Raw genomic sequence first — 21,245 nt, 5'->3', positions numbered from 1 at the left:
CAAGGAAAGGCAGCTCCCTGCTGGATGAAGCTGGGCACCAGAAGCTGCAAGGCTGGGAAGTGTCAGAGGAGCCCACTGGTGGCATCTGGCCACTGTGGTGTGCATGGCCCTGTGGGTGGTGGGGCATGTAATGGTACTCCCAGAGTGTTTCGGGACTAGATCTAGGAAAAGACCACATCAAAGACAATAATGGAATGTTGGATCAAACAGGTACTTTAGTGTAGAACTTTGGTGCCTTTAATTTGCTACAGACATGGAGTGTCTAAGGGCTGGGCAGTCAGTGATGTTTCCCAAACATCACCTGACCGTAGAGCCTCAGGGGACCATGGAACCTCCTCTGGGAAAAGCCCACATTGCTGGATTTCTGCTGAGTGAAGGACAAAGGGCCTGGAAAAAAAGTATCTGCTTATGACTTATTCGTCATGGTCACCCTAAAATATGCCAGTCATCAGGATCAAATGCTGTGTTTCTGAGAAAAAATCAGAATAAAAAAGAAGTCTTTAAGGAATCAAAAACTTTTATTCAGAATAAGCGTTAGCAAAATGAAGGTAGGTGCCTCATAAATGCAGGGCCACAGAGTACTCAGAAAGGGATTCGAAAATAATTACAAAAATATTTTGCCACATATCAACATGAAACTACAATCACTGGCTGTAAAATACAGTCATATGTAATCAAGCTGAAAAGAAAAGGTGAAAATCTCCAGGTTATCTGCCCAGGTGGCAGGAAATCGACAGCCCCGAGAACGCAAGTGCTGCTGTGCCACCAGGCCCAGGGCTATGATCCAAAGTGACGGGCAGACCACCGGCCTGCACCACCACACTCGGGCTGCACACAAGACAGCCAGCTTAGGGTCTCCGTGGGCTGCTACCTATGTCACAGAGGGCTGATTAAGAGCTTGCAGTGTTCCCAAATAGGGCCTCCAGTGAGAGGAGTGGCAGCTGCACTACAAGAAATTCACTGGGGCTGCACCTGACTCTTCAACTTGGCGAGTCTCATGAGGCACTCATCCCTCCACTGCCTCCTGGCAGCTAAGTGCTCCGGGTCACCAGGGACCTTCATGCACATATCCTGCAAGAAGGAGAAAGAAAAAAAGGACAATAAAGAGGAAATAATTTATCAGGAGTGTAATTATTGCTCTTGTTTGTGCAAACTGTGCAGAAACTGCTTTCGAAGACAAAAGCAGTAAACCCTCAATGAACAGCAGCTTTCCAAATCTTGAAAGACCTCAGTCCCTCAGAGACAAGTCACAATGAGCTACCAGTTCACTAGTCACCCTGTCCTTAAGGTGTCCTGGTGACACGATGGAATCATGAACAAAGTTATGAATGAGGAACCACCAAGATCAAGGGCCAAGGTTCCAGCTGCAGATGCAGGCCCACCTGCCGCAGAGGGGAGGGGCAGCACGTGCTCCAGGCGGCCAGCATGCTTCTCTGCAGTGAGTCTACTACGTACCTGGTTAACCTTCTCAGCAGTGGCCCTGGAAAACTCTGGAATGGGTCCAAAAGTCTTTAGGACATGTTTCATGCCTTCGCTGTATCTGTCACAGTAGCTTAACATACCTGGAATTGCAGGAAGACAAGAATCCACAATCTCAGAAAAAAACATTCTTAGTTATACTCAGATTCAGAAATGCGTTCAGAGAGTTTCACCCTGGGGTCAGATAAGCTACACTCTTCCCTCCCTGTGAAGACAAGACAGAGCTGGGGAATGTGTAAGGGCCTGCTGGCACTGGAGAAGAGACCCTCCCCATTAACCACTGTCCACGCTGGCTCCTGGGTGTTCGAATGTCAAAAAGTGCTGGGCCTGGCTGGGCGCGGTAGCTCACGCCTGTAATCCCAGCACTTTGGGAGGCCAAGGTGGGTAGATCACCTGAGGTTGGGAGTTCAACACCAGCCTAGCCAACATGGTGAAACCCTGTCTCCACTAAAAATACCAAAAATCAGCCACGTGGTATGGCAGGTGCCTGTAATCTCAGCTACTCAGGAGGCTGAGGCAGGAGAATCACTTGAGCCTGGGAGGCAGAGGTTGAAGTGGGCTGAGATTGTGCCACTGTACTCCAGCCTGGGCAACAGAGAGAGACTCCATCTCAAAAAAAAAAAAAAAAAAAAAGTGCCAGATCCCTCAGACTTCGCATGTCACCTCTGCTGGTGCATCTCACGGGACCCTCCGGTTGGCCTGCGTTCACACACTGATTTGTTGGCTATCACAGTTAAGTCCTAATGTCACCAAAAGTGTTTCCTCCAACCATGGGTGTACAAGGTTATTTGTGTACAACGCTTGAATGCATTTTCCAAGAATTAAAGATGTCAGATCTCAGGTAAACCCGTCACTTATTTCACTGTTAGGCCACAGATCTCAGTTAGCACTGTATTGGGTACGGTCAAGGCTGCAGGTACTTGAAACACTGGTTGGAGAGCTCATGTTGGCTTGTGCCTTGCTGGTTTGGGTGGATGGAGCCAGGCGCTCAGCTGCACAAGCCCCCATGCACGCTCCCCACGCTCCTGCTGTTCCCCAGCCTTGGAGAGCCATGATTTCTCAGATTCTAAGGAGGGGGCCCTGGGACTTTGGTGAAGAGATGCAGGAAGAGGCTTATCCTGGAGGGAGAGGGAGGGAGCCGCACGGGCTAGGCTGACTGCCCGAGAATGGGGTGCGCCCAGGGGAAAGCGCAGGCCGGTCACGGCCCCCACCCAGCATCGGCCTGCCCCGACCCGCTGGGCCCCGCAGACTCACTCTCCCTCACATTCCTCCCCTCCCTGCTGCCGGGAGGCTAATGGGCTGGTGCCGGCCTGTGCTTAGCAAGTCAAGTCAGAAGCCAGGGCCCCGGAATCCTGGAAGAGGAGGAGGAGGCGTTTCTAGTCCTGGGCGCCATGGAGGACACAGGCTGGGCTACTGCTGCGACCCTGACCCATTTCCCACATCTTTCAAACCCTTAAAGGCTCAGCAGCTGGTCAGTCCGCCTACAAAGGTAACATGGGGAGAACCGAAGCCGCAGAATGTGCAGAGCCTGCCCCAGCTCAGCTTCCCACTCCCCACAAAAACTGTGGATGATTAACTTAAAATATGAACCATCGGTACTAGATACGCTCAAAAAGCAAAAAATAAACAAACAAACATCATCTTTGGGGTTTAGTTTTGATTGACCTATGCTGATGTGAAAGCCTAAAATCATTGGGTTGCAATTTATTTGCTTCAAATAGTTCTTCTCTCTCAGTGTGTTAAAATTTCCCCCAAAATGGTTTTGAAGGGCAAAAGACTCAAACATACCAACGTTTCTGACATTAGCACCTGAAATTAACTGATGGGTACTCTGTTTATAAAAGAAGGGGTTTCATCTCATTTAACCTAAGTGTTAATTTGGCAGTGCAGAATTCTGGAAGGCTCCTGAGCTTTCCGGCACTGGATAGGTACTGTAGATGGCTTAGCATTTCTGGAGAACAGAAAACAACCTACACATTTATTTCATGTGGGAAATTACTTACTTCACTTTTGCTAGTTGCTTATTTATTAAAACTAAAGGAGACAAAATCTAGACACAAATACAGTTTATCCCTTCCTTTTGGGGTGGGGGGAGGCAGAGACACAAGAATCAAGTTGAAAATATATTAAATTAGAAGCAAATGGAAAGAGCTGCTGTGGCCGCCTATCCCCCCACTTGCAGGCAGGCAGGCACCCTCAAGAGACCCCTCAGCAGCCAGTTCCATCTCCCTCTCCTACCAGAGCAGCAACAGGCCAGGGGTTCAGTTCACACAGCACTTGCTGTCTGGAACATGTCACATTCTCTGAGCAAGTGTTCATCTCTCCCTGTTCTGTGAAACCATTTGAACCTCCCAGGAGCTTTCTAGAAATTTCTTTCCTTTCTGCCTTCGTAAAGTTTTAAAGGGACATTTATTTCTACAAAACTTTTATTCTGTTTTATTCTGTTTTGTAGAAATAAAGGTCCCTTTAAAACTTATCATGCTGGAATTCATAATAGTGCAATTCAAAATTTCCCCATTTTTATTCAGGAAACCCTTTAAAATGTCAATCTTACTGATATAAACACTTTTTGTAACATGCTCTTGGGCTTTTCTTTCTTTCTTTTCCTCTCCTCTCCTTCCTTCCTTCCTTCCTTCCTTCCTTCCTTCCTTCCTTCCTTCTTTCCTTCCTTCCTTCTTTCCTTCCTTCCTTCCTTCCTTCCTTCCTTCCTTCCTGCCTTCCTTCCTTCTTTCCTTTCTTTCTTCACGGTCTCCCTCTGTTGCCCAGGCTGGAGTGCAGCAGCATAATTTCGGCTCACTGCAACCTCCCTGCCTCGGGCTCCCGTGATTCTCCAGCCTCGGCCTGCTGAATACCTGGGATTGCAGGCGCACACCACCACGCCTGGCTGGTTTTTGTATTTTTGGTGGAGTCGGGGTTTCGCCGTGTTGGCCAGGCTGGTCTCCAACTCCTGACCTCCAGTGATCTGCCCGCCTCGGCCTCCCAAAGTGCTGGGATTGCAGACGGAGTCTCGCTCACTCAATGCTCAAAGCTGCCCAGGCTGGAGTGCAGTGGCGTGATCTCGGCTCGCTACAACCTCCACCTCCCAGCCACCTGCCTTGGCCTCCCAAAGTGCTAAGATTACAGCCTCTGCCCGGCCACCACCCCGTCTAGGAAGTTAGGAGCGTCTCTGCCCGGCCGCCCATCGTCTGGGAAGTGAGGAGCGCCTCTGCCCGGCCGCCCATCGTCTGGGATGTGAGGAGCGCCTCTGCTCGGCCGCCCGTCGAGTGGGATGTGAGGAGCGCCTCTGCCCGGCCGCCCCGTGTGGGAAGTGAGGAGTGTCTCTGCCCGGCTGCCCCGTCTGGGAAGTGAGGAGCCCCTCTGCTCGGCCGCACCATCTGGGAAGTGAGGAGCGCCTCTGCCTGGCCGCTATGCAACCTTCCAAGTGTGAAGTGACAGCCTTCGTTGTAGAATGAATGAAGACACTGGCACTGATTATATAACACCTTGGCAGCTATCTCAAGTCGTTGATGGTGGAGGCAGTGGAATTATAGAAGAAAGCAAACACACAAATTTGACTAAAGGCGATTTTGTGACTTCTTTCTATTGGCCCTGGCAAACCAAGGTTATTCTGGATGGAAACAGCCTTGAAAAGGTGATATATATATGAACGTATCTGACTTTTTTCCCCCGTATAATTCTTACTTTGTGCATTTGATATTCAGTTGTGTTTGTAATCACGGAAAAATAAAAGCATATATATATTTTTAAAAAAGTAAAAGAGGCTGAAAAAAAAAAAATGCCCTTGGGATGAAGAGCCTCACTGTGACAAACTTCAGCTGCCCACACCACATGCTCACCATGAGATGGGTGCAGCCTCCGAGTGCTCCAAGGGCAGGAGTTCACAGTGACCTAGACTCACGACCTGCATCTGCCTGATTGTTTACAACCATGTCCCAGTAAACTTATGACTGTGACTGTTATTTGCAACTCCTCCCCTTCCATTTTAGTGAGGTATAATTTATTTTCAACAATTATTTTGGCTTCTCTATACCACAAGAGGAGAATTGGGTGTAAATTACTCTAAAATGCCAATTTCTTTGGAAATAGGAAAAATACAACACAGCCCACTTCACTTTTGGTCCCCCTGGTCTGCCCTCCCCCACTAATTCTATCTAATCCAGCCTCCCCTGTATTTTTTCTTCTATGCTTCCATGCCCTCTGTCCCTTTGAGTTCTAAGTCTTCCAAAACCCTTGTAGAGCTTGGCTTTTTAGAAGATTCTGAACCTAATTTCTAAAGAGATGCTTATCCAGAAAAAGATAAAAAGTAGAAAAAAGAATTGATTCTCATGAGATTGGATGTAGCTTAACTTGCTGCTTTCTAACTTGGGAGTCTTGGGCTGTGGGCCTCTGAGGGACAGTGGGTTTGAGTGCCCCAGGTGCACAGGCAGGAATCCTTTCCGTTCCCATGTATGCAGCAGGCACCAGTGGAGGCCTTGACCCCAGCCCGAGGCCACAGCCACTAGGAGGGATTCCAGGCATCAGCTCCTTGGAGAGCCCTAATTGCCACCCATACCGGGGAAGTCTGGTTTTCTTCCACACAGCTATGAACCCACACCTATGTGAATTCACCTGCTTTTTAGAGACAGGGTTTCACAGAACTCATTAAGTAAGATCAAAGACGCCTCAAAGCACAGAGCGACATTATCTCATTCCTCCTCTCAGGATCAGATTCCCACCTGAGTGAGGACTTGCCCAGGGCAGGGGAGGCAGAACCGGCCTGGGCCCCTCACCTCACCTCAGCAAGTCCCCGCCCATCGGCTCGCCTGCTTCCACTGGCTGGCAAATAATCGCTTCCCATCAATCAACCAAACCCACCAGCCACCAGGCATCTCAGTTTTAAAAAAGGCAAGTGTCTACACAGGAGAGGAAATCTGTGAGGCAAAATGGTAAATAAACCTCCACTTCCCCTGGAGGCGATTTCCACGCTGCCAGATTCTGAGATGTCCTCATTTCAAGTGGAACAAAACGCAAGAGGAACCCAAACAGCCCCAGGGACAAGACAGAGCGGTTCCTCTCTCTACTGACCTGCGAGTCTAAAGCTTAGCAAAGAAACAAACCCGGCTGGGAAACTCTAGGTACCTGGCTTCAGAGGCTTCTCCACACCACAGCAAGAATCCTAATCTGTATTTATTCCTCTCTCTGCACTTGTGAATCTTTTTGGAAGAATTTTAAAAACCAAAAGTAAAACAATAATGAAAAAAACTAGAAAAGTAGTACATGAAACAAACAAGACAAAACTCTGTTTGAATACAACGTATATTAAGGACTTAATAGGTGCCAGCAATCCAGCTAAGAGCTTCCATCTGGTTCAATTCTCACACCACCCTGAGGAAGCAGTTACTGTTGTCCCCATTTCACAGATGGGGAAACTGAGATGCAGTGAACTTAAGTCACTTGCCCAAGGTTATACAGCCAGTAGGTTGGAAAGCCAGGGTAAGGAGCCGGCCCGCTGGCTCCACAGGCCAGAACCACCATTCCGAGGGCCCATCTTTCAGGGGTGTTGTTTGTAAAAGGAGCCAAAAGGCAATGGCACGCTGGCCTCCTGTTTCTCAGAAACTATTTCATTAGATTAAAAATAAATCCTAAAATATTTGCACTAGTTCTAGATAAATGGTAGCCTTTCAGGCTAATAACTACCCTTAACCTGAGATGCTGGCTTTATGAAAACAGTATCAGAAAAGAAGAACAATTCTCCCAACTCCAATCTTGATATATTCTGGGAGACACAGGGAAGAATGATAAACATTTCTATGGGTTCCCAGCCAGATCTTATAACTCTCCAACTCTGGTCTTTGGAATGCTCTGAAGTTGAAAACTACATCCGTCCACCATTATCATATGAAGCCAATTAGGTTTTCTTATCATATCTGCTTTGTTTGAAAAATTGTTATGGGCCTCCTTCCTGTCTGCCACTCTATTTGATTCTTGAGTTTCTGGTTTCATTGGCTTCTGTTTCTATTTGTTTGAAAGTCAAAGCTGTTCTCAGTTCTGTCCCTATCTATTTCTTATGATTCCTCAATTATCTTATTTTTCTCAAGGAAAAAAAAAAGGAGAAAGAAAAACACAGTGGTTATCAGGCAGCGTCTATATATATTTTGAATGTATAAATTTCTATACATTTCAAATGCTTAAATATATATACAAATCTATATACATTTCAAATGCTTAAATATGCTCACAAGTTTTGAGGTTCTGGTTGAAAACACCATTTGAAATGATCTCAGACTTTGTGTTAATAATACAAGAAAACTCTTGTTTCATTGCATGAGGCCATCTTTCTCTACATTATCTTCCTCTATTCAGTGGTTATCTTCCCATACAACTAACACACAAGTGCTGGAGCAGATTCCCCTCTTCCCTTCACTCCTCTTAGCTTGATTCTGATAAGAACTGAAGCAGAGAACACACGGCCCATCCACTTCAGAAATCATCTGTGCACCTGCTGTGTGCAGGAACATGTCTAGTAAAGCTGCCTTGAATTATTCATTGGACAGCATATTTCATTAGCTACTGTGAAAATTGACTGGACTATCACCAAAATGTAATACTGAAATTATAGAACTGAAGTCAAACAGACTGAGAGAGGTCACCAACTCTTAACCTCCCCTCTCACGGAGGGAGTTTCCTCTCAACATCTAAACCTCCCACACGCAGGCAACCACGTCCCCTGCTCTGCTTATCCACTTAAAGCATGGGCCTTTCCTGGACATCAGCTCCTGTTACTAGAAAGTTCTTCCTGCCATGTACTGAGCCCAAACCTGTCTGTCTGCTTGCCATTTCCAGTCTTTCACTCCACTTCCGCCCCCACAAAAGATACAGACCGAGAGACATACATGAGACTCTGGTCACTTTTTTCTGGATAAGCCCCAGCTTCTCAGTATCCTTTGTTAAATGCAGACCATGGAGCTGCAAACAATATTTCTTTTCTCTTTCTGTATGTTTTCCAAGTTAGTAATATTATTAATCTATAGTAATTGTAGAAATTTATAACACAGACAAGCAAAAAGATACTACGAGTTACTTATAATCTCAGTACCAAGAGATAGCTGGCAATAATAACATCTAGGTTACATCTCTCTCCAGATTTTATACATAGTTTTTAAAATTTACTTTGTTTTAATTTGCTATAGGTTTTATTGGTTATCAAATGACATCTTCTTTTTGGATCAATTAAAATCTGGTTGACAGAGTTCCATTCTTGGAAGTTTCTTGTTCTTCCCAAGTCATCTTTCCTTTAGAGTTACCAGATCACAGATAATGGGCTCAGACCTAATTTCCCACAAGCCTTCTGGAGGCAGCGCCTGGCCAATGTCTGGACTGCCCCACCCATATGCCCCTCTCCAGCTCCCAGCCTGTGGAAGCCCTCACTATAGGCTCCCTAGCCTTCTAGAAGAAAACCTGGCTCATATTTGGGCAGAAGATATATCCAGCAGAGGTCCCTGTGGGTTAAGTCAGCCCCCTGTCTTTTCTTCTTGCCTCTGTAAATAATGTCATCATCTTCCTCAGGAAACTACCACTTTCCCTTCTGCCAGGCTGGGTGACATGCTGCGAAGTTTCCGTGACATCACCAGCCTCTCTTCCTTTGAGCTCTCACCTGAGCACAATGCACCACAGGGAGCCCTGAGGTGCATGCACTCCGCATGGATTTACATCTCAGTACACAGCGTTTCGCATCCCTGCCTTGTCTGTGAATCACCAGGGCTGGCCATTATCTCCTATATATCCTACTGTCTCTATTCAGTCGTAAGAAAAGGCAAAATGTGACTGTTAACAAAACCCATGACAACACTAAATAGAATGGAATTCCCATCCTGGCCCCAGATGCATACCTTCTGCATTGAGATGCATGGTTTCCAGGGGTCCAATGAACGCGTACCGCATGCCCAACCCTTCTGACATGACAAGGTCCAGGTCACTAGGAGACACGATTCCTTCCTACGTGGAGAAATTGGGCGGCATAGATGAGTTCTGTAAAAAGACAATTTCGTGACCACCACTTCCATCCTAACTTCTTTAGAGCAGGATCCCAAAGTCTTCTCCAAAGCACTATACAGGGTGAGTGCCACTTACCGAATATGCTTATGACCGGACGTGTTTTGGATGGCTGATATTTTTTAGATTTGGGAATATTAGCATATGCATAATGAGATATTTTGGGGATGGGAGCTGAGACTAAACACAAAATCTATTTCTGTTTCATATACACCTAGCCTGACGGTAATTTTATATAATATTTTTGATAATTTTGTGCATGAAATAGTTTGTGTATACAAAACCATCAGAAAAGCAAAGGTACCACTATCTTATGTCAGTGCTCAAAAAGTTTTGGATTTTGGAGCATTTTGGATTTTGGATTTTCAGATTAGGGATGTTCAACCTATGATAGTATTTTGATTGAATTTTGCGTGACAAAACTATAATATTATCATATGTTATAAATGGCTTGGTGTGGTGGCTCACACCTGTAATCCCAGCACTTTCGGAGGCTGAGGTGGGGGATCACCTGAGGTCAGGAGTTCGAGACCAGCCTGGCCAACATGGTGAAACCCTGTCTCTACTAAAAATACAAAAAATTAGCCGGGCATGGTGGCGCATGCCTCTAGTCCGAGCTACTCAGGAGGCTGAGGCACGAGAATCACTTGAACCCAGGAGGCAGAAGTTGCACTGAGCCGAGATCATGCCACTGCACTCCAGCCTGGGCACCAAAGCGAGACTCTGTATCAAAAAAAAAAAAATTTTATATATATATATACATGTATATATATATATATATACACACACACACACACACATATATACTAAAAAGAGATTTTTTTTTTTTTTTTTTGTGAAATGGTCAAACACAAATTCACCTTTTCCATCCCTGCAATCTACTACGGGTTGAAATCAATTTCTCTTGACCTCCCTGCCTCCTTATCTCACCCTACAATCTACGGACCGCCTGCAGCTGCAGGGAGTGGGAGAGGCTGACGACAAGGGGAGCGTGAGGACCCGGGGCATCGTAGTAAAAGGACAGGAAGGATTTTCTAGATTTGTGCCTAGGACCCGGGGGGAGTAAGATTAGAGCCATCAAAACACGTGGGACGGTGCTCTCCAGGCTTCACCTGCCTGCAAGTTCGGCCTTGTTCAGCTTTTAATGAGTTCGTAAAAAGTGATATTCTTTGATGAAATGCAGCTTAGAACCATGGGTTTGTTTGCTAAGGTGGGGCCCTGGAATCTTCTGCAATGTAAATTGCAAAGCAAGAGGCAAGTTGTTATGTGTTGAGGTTAGACGTCTGATCAGCCAACTGTGTTCCTTGGCCTCAAGTGGCTTTGGGATGGAGGCAGGGAAGCGCAGATAATGATCTGCAAGAGCTGCGCTCCACTGAGGTCCCTCCCGTCAGAGGATGCCTCCCCCTTGGGTATTTCCACTGTCAGGAGGGCGGACCGAGGGAAGCCGCCACCTTTTCCCCTACGCCTTCACGGCTCAGACGCGCAGCACTCCCGCGGAATCCGCCGCCCCAGGTCTCATCTGAGCGCTGTCTTTCACCATAGCTCTGTAGGACTGAGGCAGTAGCGCTGGCCCGCCTGCGAGAGCCCGACCGTGGACCATGCGTCGCGCCCTTCCCATCGCGGCCTGGGCGGGCCCGCCTGCCCTCGGCTGAGCCCGGTTTCCCTACCCCGGGGCACCTCCCCACGCCCGCACCCGGCCCCACTCCCTCCCAGGCTTGCGGGTAGAGCCTGTCTTTGCCCAGAGGGCCGTCTCCGAGCTGGGGGCCTGCTCCGCCCGGAGGGCTCTGCGGGGACCCCGGCACAGCGGACTGCAGGGAGGCGCCCTCTGCCCTGCTGCGAGCCTGGGGCGCCTGGGCCTGGCCTCGAGGTTCCTGGGCCTCCAGGGCAGCCCCAGGGTCCCCCAAGAAGCGAGAAAAGGGGTTCGAAACCCCCGCCGTGCCCCGCAACCGGCTGCGGCGGGCGACAGCCAGGTGCCTCAAGTCCGTGTGCTGGCTTGGACACCGCCCTGCGTCTGCAGAGAGCGCGGTGGTGAAGCGGGAGCAGGCGGCCTGGCCCAGGAGCCAGGACGGCCACAGCCATGCCACCGGCGTGGGCGAGGGCCAGGGCCACTCACTGTGACCCGCAACTCCCTTTTAGAGAGCCACTTTGCATTTCGTTTTGTTTGCGCACATGGGACACAAACATATCGAGGCTGAACAAGCCACAACCCACGTTTCCAGGAGAATTACAAAGCAACGCCTGGCCTCCCCTGCCGCAGACTCCGCCCGCTTCTAGAGGCCTGCACCCTGACTCCTGCAATAGCGGCTTTCCTGCTTCTGAGACTGGCCACCCGTGTTCACATTCCTCAACTGCAGCGTTTGCTGCTGGCCCATTTCTAATCTTCTTGTAAGTGGAATCACTGAGCGCACGTTCTTTCGTGACTTGTCTCTCACCATCCTGTTTCTCAGATTCACCTGAGTCACGTGTCCATCTCCTTGATGCAGAGACATGAGTCTACTCATCCACCCTGCGGCCATGAGCCTTTGGCTAGTCTGAGGCTCCTGTGAGCAGGGCAGCCAGGGACACGGGCACAGGGCCCGGGCCGCGGCTGGGGCCCAGAGCATCCTTCTCCCCCTCACTGCGGCGCCCCGGCCTCCAGCATTGTGTAGAAGAGGTCCCGTCGCGCCTCAGCCTCGCCCCGCTTGATGTCCTCACCCTTGCAAAGTTTCGCTAATCTGGTAGGGTGAAATGGTATCTCATCGGGTTTCCTTCGAGTTCTAAATCACCCTATCACGTGTTCACTGACTGCTAAGGAGAGCGAATCAGTCTGTGCAAGTCACTGCAATGCTGAGGAGGGTCGCCTCCTTTCACTCCCAACAGCGAAGCTGTAACGGGTCGGGGCATCATGGGGGCTGGGGGATATCTACCTAAGGCCCACAGAAACTCCTGAACCGTCAAGAATCCCGCGTGGAACACAGACATTGTCGCCTCCCCTCCCTGGCAGGAGGTCTGGAGGCAGGAAGGGTGGCTCCCTGCCCTCTCTCCAGGCTGCTGGAAGGCCTGGGCTGTGGCCCCTCGCACCCCCGTGGGCTCTGGAATGCTGTGAAAGGCAGCCCGGCGGCCTGCAGACTCTCCCTCACCCTTGGTTTCCAGGCCAACATTCCAAACAGCCCCAAGTTTTCATTTTAGTATTCAAACTGGGAAGTATGTAAACATGGAAGCCACCCTATACTTGCAGTGTTATTTGGCTTGGCTCTTTTCGAATCGTACTTAGTATTTTTAGAGCTGATTTTTAAAAAATCACTTTTATGATTGCAAAATAGAAAACAGGTGAGCCACCCAAGAGTAGGTCCTTTTTGGTTTGTATCATCTGAGCTAACAGCCCCTGACTAATGCCCGAGAAGGGTTCTCCATGCTGCCCTACGACGTGGGAGGAGCCACACTCCCTCCAACTGCCATGTTCTCAGCTCTGCCTGATTTCATCTAGAGGAGGGCTGTGGGTCTTCCATCAGTCACTATTCACCAGTAGAACAAGTGAGAAAGGGAAAACGTTTTGATACTTTCCCTTCCTCACTCCTTCTTTCTGCCAGTTTGAATTTCTGAAATGGATTTCTCAAAGCTTGAGTTTTTACCAAGAAGCTAAATATAGAGAAAGAAAAGGACCACAAGGCATTCAGTTGAGAAGCTCCACAACTAGGATATCATGTCCCCAAGGCAAACTTTTGAGAAACTTCTGAGAAACTTTTGAGTTTCTCCCTGCTGCACTTGGTGCTGAACTAAAGCTTTCCCATTTAGGATGTTTTGAAGCTCAGGTTGCTTAATTTTGCCACTGAGCTTCATTCCACCCAAAGCCTTGTGACATCTGTGACCTAATATTATCATAACAATGACAAATAATCATTTGTCATTGATAAATAATCGCAGCAGCATAACAGGCAGAAACAAGTGCTTATGTTGAAACAGGGAACTGACAAGCGATTCCTTGGAATAGGTGACGGGCAGCACAGCTGTGTGGAGATGGGAACCCTACCTGAGTCCAGCCTTTCTGTGGTTCCGTTAACATTGATCAGTTTAGCAATCAGTACTTACTCCATTTTATGGTAAAATTCTCAAGTCACACATACAAAGAAAAGATTCTTAAAAAATCATACAAAGCAATGAATACTACAATCACTGTTGGTTCAAAACGTGGTTTCATGTCCTGAAAATCATTGGGCAAAGAGATCCCAGACAGTGTTAAGGAACCCCTTTTATTGAAAAACTTCTTGCTTCTGCTTCCTTAGTTAAAACCTGAGATTTTTCCACAGTCGAGTAACACATGGATAGCTGGGGCACATACTTTGCACCTGATTTGGTGGGAGAAAATGCCCAGGCTGAGAGGAGCCACAAGACTGTCACCCGTGAAGTAAGGAGAAAATGCAAGATAGTTAATAATGTACCCAACTGCTATGACACAAATGTTAAGTCGAATGAAAGGTTTAGGGATGTATCACTCAGGGTTCTACCAGACAAAGCCAATAAGATTCACACACACACACATACATCAAGATATTTATTTCAAGGAATTGGCTCATGTGACTGTGGGCCTGGCAAGTCGGAAAGCCATGGACAGGCCATCAGGAGGGCAGGTCGGCAACTCCAGGCAGGAACTACCCCACAGTCTGCAGGTGGAATTTCTCCTTCCTCAGGAAGATCTCAGTTCTGCTTTCAAGGCCTTTCAATGGACTGGATTTAGCCCACCCAGACTATGGAGAATAATCTCATTTACTTACAGTCAACTATGTACCAAATACCTTCCCAGCAACATCTAGACTGAGTTTGACTGAGTGACTGGATGCTCTAGCCTGGCCGAGCTGACCCTCTCAGGGGACAGATACCCTCAGGGATCTTGGATCAAGGACTTTTGTTTGTTTGTGGGGTGGGGATGGGGAGAAGAGGAAGCAAGACACATCTAACAATTAACAATAGCAAAGGGTTAACAGATGCTGTGGTACTTACTCTGGTCCTTCGGACAGTCCAAGAAGAAAAGGAAGGCAGGAGAGAAACTTGCGTGGTGGAGGCACACGATATTTGATGAGTAAATCCTCCGTGACTATCTCCTCTACTGATCACCAGCTACACAGAACCATCTTTCCTTCTCTATAATCATCCCATTCCTAGATTTAATTTTCTGATTCATATATTTTTTTGCATGCCCTCATTTTCATTTGCTTTTCTCATTTTTCTTCATACCATTCTTCCTCATCCACTTCTTTTTTACTAATTCCCAGCTTTCGATCTTCTATTTTGTTTTGCTCTACTTTTCCCCCAAACTTGGTCCTGAATTTTCACATTTTTCTTGTGCAAACACTACTATAACTTTACTACTACTATCACCACCAGGAACACAGACTTGCCTCTCAGGAATTTGGATGAGGTTCTATTCAAGTCCTTCCACTCCTCAGCTAGAGTTTCGGCATAAGTCCACTGTCAACTGAGAAACAGGAGAAAAATTAAGAGGCAGGAGTCACAAAAGGTTTTATCTTAGGTGAGTGTCAAATAAAGAAACGCAACAGCAAGGAGTACTCTGCCACCTTCAGCCCTATGAGGGCGACATGAAGAAAGCACTGGGCTTGTGTGGATCACCCCAGGGCAGTGGCCAAGAAGAAAGGATTACACCAGCACGTCCACCTCAATCTCTAGTGAAAGAAAGGATGGAACAAAGTTAAATCTCGATGATTTTCTCATCTCCAGAGATGTTCAAGGACAGACCCAGACAAGAACAATCACTTGTACAGAAATAACTCGAGCATGAGCCAGGGTACTAGACTGTCCCTCTGAGAAACATCCAGCCCTAGGGTCCTTGCAAACGCTACAGGGAGTAACAGAGTTAGAGATTAAGTTTATTATTATTATTATTATTTTGAGATGGAGTTTTGCTCTTGTTGTCCAGGCTGGAGTGCAATGGCGGGATCTCAGCTCACTGCAACCTCCGCCTCCCGGGTTCAAGCGATTCTCCTGCTTCGGCTTCCAAATAGCTGGGATTACAGGCATGCATCACCACGCCCAGCTAATTTTGTATTTTTAGTAGAGACACAGTTTCTCCATGTTGGTCAGGCTGGTCTCAAACTCCTGACCTCAAGTGATCCACCCGCCTCAGCCTCCCAAAGTGCTGAGATTACAGGTGTGAGCCACCACGTCTGGCCTAGATTAAGTTTATATTGAGAACTATCACAATGATTCATGAGTCTCTCATGAGAAACTAGTTGGAATTATGAGTTTGTTCCCTCCACTTACACATACCGTACCCACATGTTTTCGTTTGCTATACTCTTCACCACATGTTGCTTCCCCCACATGCAACAGGAAACTGGCTCCACGGCAAGGGTGAAAAAGATCTGACCCGCCGGTCCCCACCCACGCCACCTTCCAGGGACAAGGTGAGGCCAAGATGAGACTTTAGTAAGTCGAAAATAAAAGACTGCTAAGTGCTGCCCCACAATGACTCACAGGCTTGTGGTCAGGTTTGTGAGCTGCTTGGCCTGTTGCCGGCACTTACAAGCTTTCTTGGAAGCAAGACACAGACATTCCTGCGGAATGACTTGAGCAAATTTTGCTAACGCTACAAGGGTTGATTGAACACCGCCACATTGAACTGATGCAAGAGGACACTGAATCACACCCATAAAACACCCGTCCTGTCAAGAGTCTTTCGAGAGGACGCGCAGGAGTCAGTGCTCCGGGGAAAGAAGATGAGAAACACCAGGTGGACCACCCTGGCCAGGCTGCTGGGAACAAGCCCACGTGCACAGCTGCCGGAGGAGAGGCAGGTCTCCCCTCTGGGAGGCATCTCAGCTACATCTATCAAGTTATAAAAATGTTACTCTCCCGCAGGGCGAGCCCACTCCCAGAATTATTCCAGAAAAGACTCCAGAAGAAGAAACCATATGTGCAAAGAGGCTCACTGAGGCCTGACCTTAAAACATCCCCCAGTAAGGGAAAGATTGGATTTAAAAGAAAAAAAAAAAAAGACCAGCTAAATGAAATATCATAAAGCCATTAACAATGAATAAAAACGTGAGCAGCATGTTCATAATAGAGACTAGACAGGAACAAAGGAAAATGAAAGCAATTTGACTTAGGGTAGAGCAAACACAGGTGGTGTTTTCCCTTTGACTTTTCTTTAAAATAGAGGGGTTTTTGTTTGTTTGTTTTTTGTTTTTTTTTTTGAGACAGAGTCTCGCTCTGTCGCCCAGGATGGAGTGCAGTGGTGCAATCTCAACTCACTGCAACCTCCGCCTCCTGGGTTCAAGCGATTCTCCTGGCTCAGCCTCCCGAATAGCTGGGACTACAGGCGCCCGCCATCACACCTGGCTAAATTTTTGTATTTTTAGTAGAAACAGGGTTTCACTGTGTTAGCCAGGATGGTCTCGATCTCCTGACCTCATGATCCATCCGCTTTGGCCTCCCAAAATGCTGGGATTACAGGCGTGAGCCACCGCGCCCAGCCTAACATAGAGCTTTTAAATAGAAACAAACAAACAAACAAAATGGAAAGGAAAGAGAGGAAAGACTTTGCTCTAATAAAAGGGACATTCCAGAGTACTTCAGGCCCCGGTGCTAATTCCCTGGTGCACTTTTTCTTAGTACACTATGTGTATAATGATGCTTTCAGGGGGAAAAACAACAGTATTATAGAGTCTGAAAGAAAGGAAAGGCCTAGACTTTTGAAACAAATACAACAGCAAAAAGAATCCATCATTGTGTATGAATGTGAATACGTTCACTTCCATTCTATGAGGGTAGTGATACTTTAATTGAGGGGTCCTCTGGGAATACAGTTTACTACAATAAGTTTTGAACCAAAGAGTGTAAGCCCTGACTCCAAAAACAGCCATGGAGCACAAGCCCCATATCTGCCTGCTCCCCACATCTTTACCGAGAGACACTTCCTGCCTTGATGGCCCCTAGGGCTCCAGTGGCCTCTCACCTGGCTTCTACCTGCAGCCGATGGAAGGCACAAAGGCTGGCTCCCACAAGGGAAGAGGGATGCAGTGTCGTCTGTCACCTCCCGCCTCCCTTCTCTTTGCCTTTTCTCTTGGGGACTCCTCACCCCCATCCTCTACTTCTGGGGACCCTTACCCCTGGCCTGTTAACTTCCCAACTTCAAACTGAGGGAGCTGAAATCCATCATTTATATTCACTGCGCAAGCACCTATTCGTAATGATTGCTAGAAGGTGTTACAGTAACAACATTTTCATTTATTTATGTATGTATTTATTTTTTAGAGTTAGAATATTAACATAGAAGTTTTGCAGCATTTTGGGGATTTTTAATGAGTATGTTGATGTTATTTATTTGCTTGTTAATGGGGATACAGGCATCTCTAAATTCATAAATCAGCAGTATCTCTCTTTTCAACAGGGTTTTGTTCCTCACCAATATGACTACTCAGAAAATGGCCACCCACAAAATAATAAATAATGGTATAAAAATAGTCTACTCCTTATGGAAAATTGCTGCTAGAAAAAAAATCCTAATTAAGGCCAGGCGTGATGGCTCACACCTGTAATCCTAGCACTTTGGGAGGCCAAGGCAGGCCGGTCATTTGAGGTCAGGAGTTCAAGACCAGCTTGGCCAACATGGAGAAACCCCATCTCTACTAAAAATACAAAAAATTAGCCAGGCATGGTGGCATGCGCCTGTAGTCCCAGCTACTTGGGAGGCTGAGGCAGGAGAAGCCTTTGAACCTGGGAGATGGAGATTGCCATGAGCCGAGATCATGCCATTGCACTCCAACCTGGGCCACAGAGTGAAACTCCATTTCCAAAAAAACAAAAAAACAAAAAAAAAGTCCTAATTAACTAATGATTCCAACCCAGCAAATAAAAGTTTGCAGATAGAATTCCAGTTGCTGTGGCAGTTGATGTAATCCCTGCAAACATCTGCACTACTTACTCTAGAGAGAAAACATTACAAGGTACAAACGTGCTCCCTTGCACCTCCAGCCAGGCTGGGGTCGCCCAGCAAGTGTAAGCAAACCTATGGGAAAGCTGAGCTGGACTTGGCTCTGCACACGGGTGGCATGCAGCTTCTGACTCTAACATAGAGGAGGAGAAAGCTTTACAAATATGCTTAGATGCCATTTCTCTGCACAAAGCCACCAGCCTTTCTGGAAAAGTCTTGCACTCCTGCTCTCCTTTTGGAAGAGCCCCACTTTCCAACAGTTTGTCACATGCATCCTAACCCATCTCAAGTGGTATCTACAGTCTTTCCAACCAAAGGGCCATGCTACTCTGTGAAAAATGCCACTGGAAGTTTGATAGGGATTGCGCTGAATCTGTAGATCACCTTGGGCAGTATGGACATTTTAACAATATTAATCCTTCAAATCCATGAACACAGAATGTCCTTCCATTTATTTGTGTCTTCTTCAGTTTTTTTCATCTGTGTAATTATGGTTGTCAGTGTACAGATATTTCACTTTCTTGGTTAAATGTATTTCTAAGCATTTTGGGGCAGCTATTGTAAATGGAATTGTTTTCTTGATTTCTTTTTCACATAGTTCCTTGTTAGTGTATAGAAATGCTACCAACCTTTGTATGTTGACTTTGTATCCTGCAACTTTACTGAATTTATTTATCAGTTCCAACAGAACTTTAGGATTTTCTATATATGAGATCATGTTGCCAGCAAACAGTGATAATTTAACTTCATTTCCAATTCGAATGCCTTTTATTTCTTTCTCTTGCCTAATTGCTATGGCTAGGACTTCCGTACTATGTTGGATAGACGTGGTGAGAGTAGGCACCCTTGTCTTGTTCCTAATGTTAGAAGAAAAGCCTTCAACTTTTCACGATTGAGTATGATATTTGCTGTGGGTGTGTCACGTATGGCCTTTACTGTGTTGAGGAACACTTCTTCTATATCTAATTTGAAGAGAGTTTTATTATAGAATGTTGCTGAATGTTGTCGTGTGCTTTTTCTGCATCTGTTGAGGTGATCATATGGTTGTTGTCCTGTATTCTGTTAACGTGGCATATCACATTTATAGATTTGCCTATGGTAAAGTGTCTCTGCACCCTGTGATGAACTCCCCTTGATTATGTTGTTAAATACAGGATCCTTTTAATGTGCTGTTGAATCCAGTTTGCTGGTGTTTTGAGGAAGGCCAGACTCTACTCTCTATTTGACTGGAGCCTCTCTTGGTGGACACTGAGTACTCGCTGACTCATGGGTGTGGGGGTGTGGGTCCTTTTTTTTTTTTTTTTTGAGACAGAGTCTTGCTCTGTCACCCAGGCTGGAGTGCCGTGGTGTGATCTTGGCTCACTGCAACCTCTGCCTTACTGGGACTACAGGCACACACCACCACACCTGGCTACTTTCTGTATTTTTAATAGAGATGGGGTTTCACCTTGTTGGCCAGACTGGTCTCGAACTCCTGACCTCGTGATTCCCCCGCCTTGGCTTCCGAAAGTGCTGGGATTACAGGTGTGAGCCACCACGCCCGGCTGGGAATGGGCTCTGATATAGTTCTAGGGCTCCTCAAAATAATCTTTCAGTGCTTCCCTGTAGATGAAAAATATCCCCTCTCCCATTGCTTCTGGCAGAAGATCATTCATACAGAGCTCTCTGCATTTGAAGCCAACAAAAACACAGGTCTCAATTAACCAGGAGGCTGGTCCTAGCAACGTGGGTGATGTATCTGCTCTAACAACCCTGCAGTCCCAACAGAGGTGCCGCTGAGTGGCTGGACTGAGAAGCAGCACGTGGACTCTGTTGGAAAGGAGCTGAGGAAGAGGACAGGCACAGTGGAGCTAGGATGGTCTTCAGCAAACCTCCTGGAGACTAGGAGCTGGGATAGTCAGAGCCAAGAGAGCTGTCCAGTGGCCCTCTGGTAAGGTCCTTACTCCCACAGACACGCTGGCCACCCAGACTTCAGAAGGTGCAGAAGACAGAGGCCAGCTGAGCGAAAGGACAATGGCCCAGGCCATGTGAGAGAGGAAAGAATGGCGCAGCATCCTGGGGTGCCCGAGGGGTCAGCTCTAAGCGGCACCTGGGGCTTTGGGCAGATGCTGTCAGAGGAGAGAGAGACTGAACAGGTCACAGAAGGAGCCTGGTAGGAGAAGCAGAGCAAAGACTCCCCCCCACGCCGACCCCCTGCAGAGCCTGCACAGGCCTAGCCCAGGGCAAAGCCGGCAGAGGGAGAACACATCCCTTCCGGGGTGATGTGAGCCTCAGAGCAGCAGGAAGAAAAGGCAGCGCTGAGATACTCGGAACTCTGGAAGCCCCATCAGTGATTCACTCAGATGCTTCAAATGTTGTGTCTTAAAAAAAATCCTAAACTCTTAGGGTTCAGTTTTCAAGTAGGTAAAACGTAGAACCCCTCCAGCTGAGGCATGGTGCGGAGGCCGGACTTGGCTGTTTCCTGGCTCCCTCAACTTCCCCAAACGCTGGGCCCCATCACTCTATGTGACTTCGTGCCAAGACCAGACAGATGTTGCCAATGTCTGCGCTGTGCTATTTTACTCAAGCCTCAACGTTTTCCCCCGGACACATTCCAGGTGCACCACAGTCTGAAGCAAACCACAGCAGTTCATCTCCAACGCCGTCCTTCTCCAGAAAAGCTGCCAGCAGGACCCCATCTCCTGTTGGCAGTGGCTCCGCACAGGCTTCCTCTTGTCAAGCTCTGCTGCTTCCAGCCACAAGACTGCTGTTCCTGTCCTTGACCTCAAAGCCTACGAAACGATGATGAAGCCCAGTTCTGCTCCTCCTT

The 21,245-nt window shown here is 47.4% G+C and overlaps 1 protein-coding gene across 2 annotated transcripts in view; it reads right to left on the bottom strand.

Moving 5' to 3' along the window:
* Nucleotides 1-499: 499 nt before the first annotated feature.
* Nucleotides 500-21,245, bottom strand: part of CRYL1 (crystallin lambda 1) — a 120,476-nt gene continuing 99,730 nt past the window's right edge. For both annotated transcript variants that reach the window (XM_055245288.2, XM_055245289.2), the window contains 3 exons: nucleotides 9,348-9,453; nucleotides 1,456-1,562; nucleotides 500-1,071 (listed from right to left, as the gene is read on the bottom strand). In XM_055245288.2, coding sequence (XP_055101263.2) covers nucleotides 958-1,071; nucleotides 1,456-1,562; nucleotides 9,348-9,453 — 327 coding nt within the window. In that variant the 3' untranslated portion in view covers nucleotides 500-957. The remainder of the gene's footprint in view (nucleotides 1,072-1,455; nucleotides 1,563-9,347; nucleotides 9,454-21,245) is intronic.

Source organism: Symphalangus syndactylus, chromosome 15 (assembly GCF_028878055.3).
Source record: "Symphalangus syndactylus isolate Jambi chromosome 15, NHGRI_mSymSyn1-v2.1_pri, whole genome shotgun sequence".
Lineage (NCBI taxonomy): Eukaryota > Metazoa > Chordata > Mammalia > Primates > Hylobatidae > Symphalangus > Symphalangus syndactylus.
The sequence above is the reverse complement of the archived record's forward strand: the minus strand, read 5'-3'. Positions and strand labels throughout refer to the sequence as shown.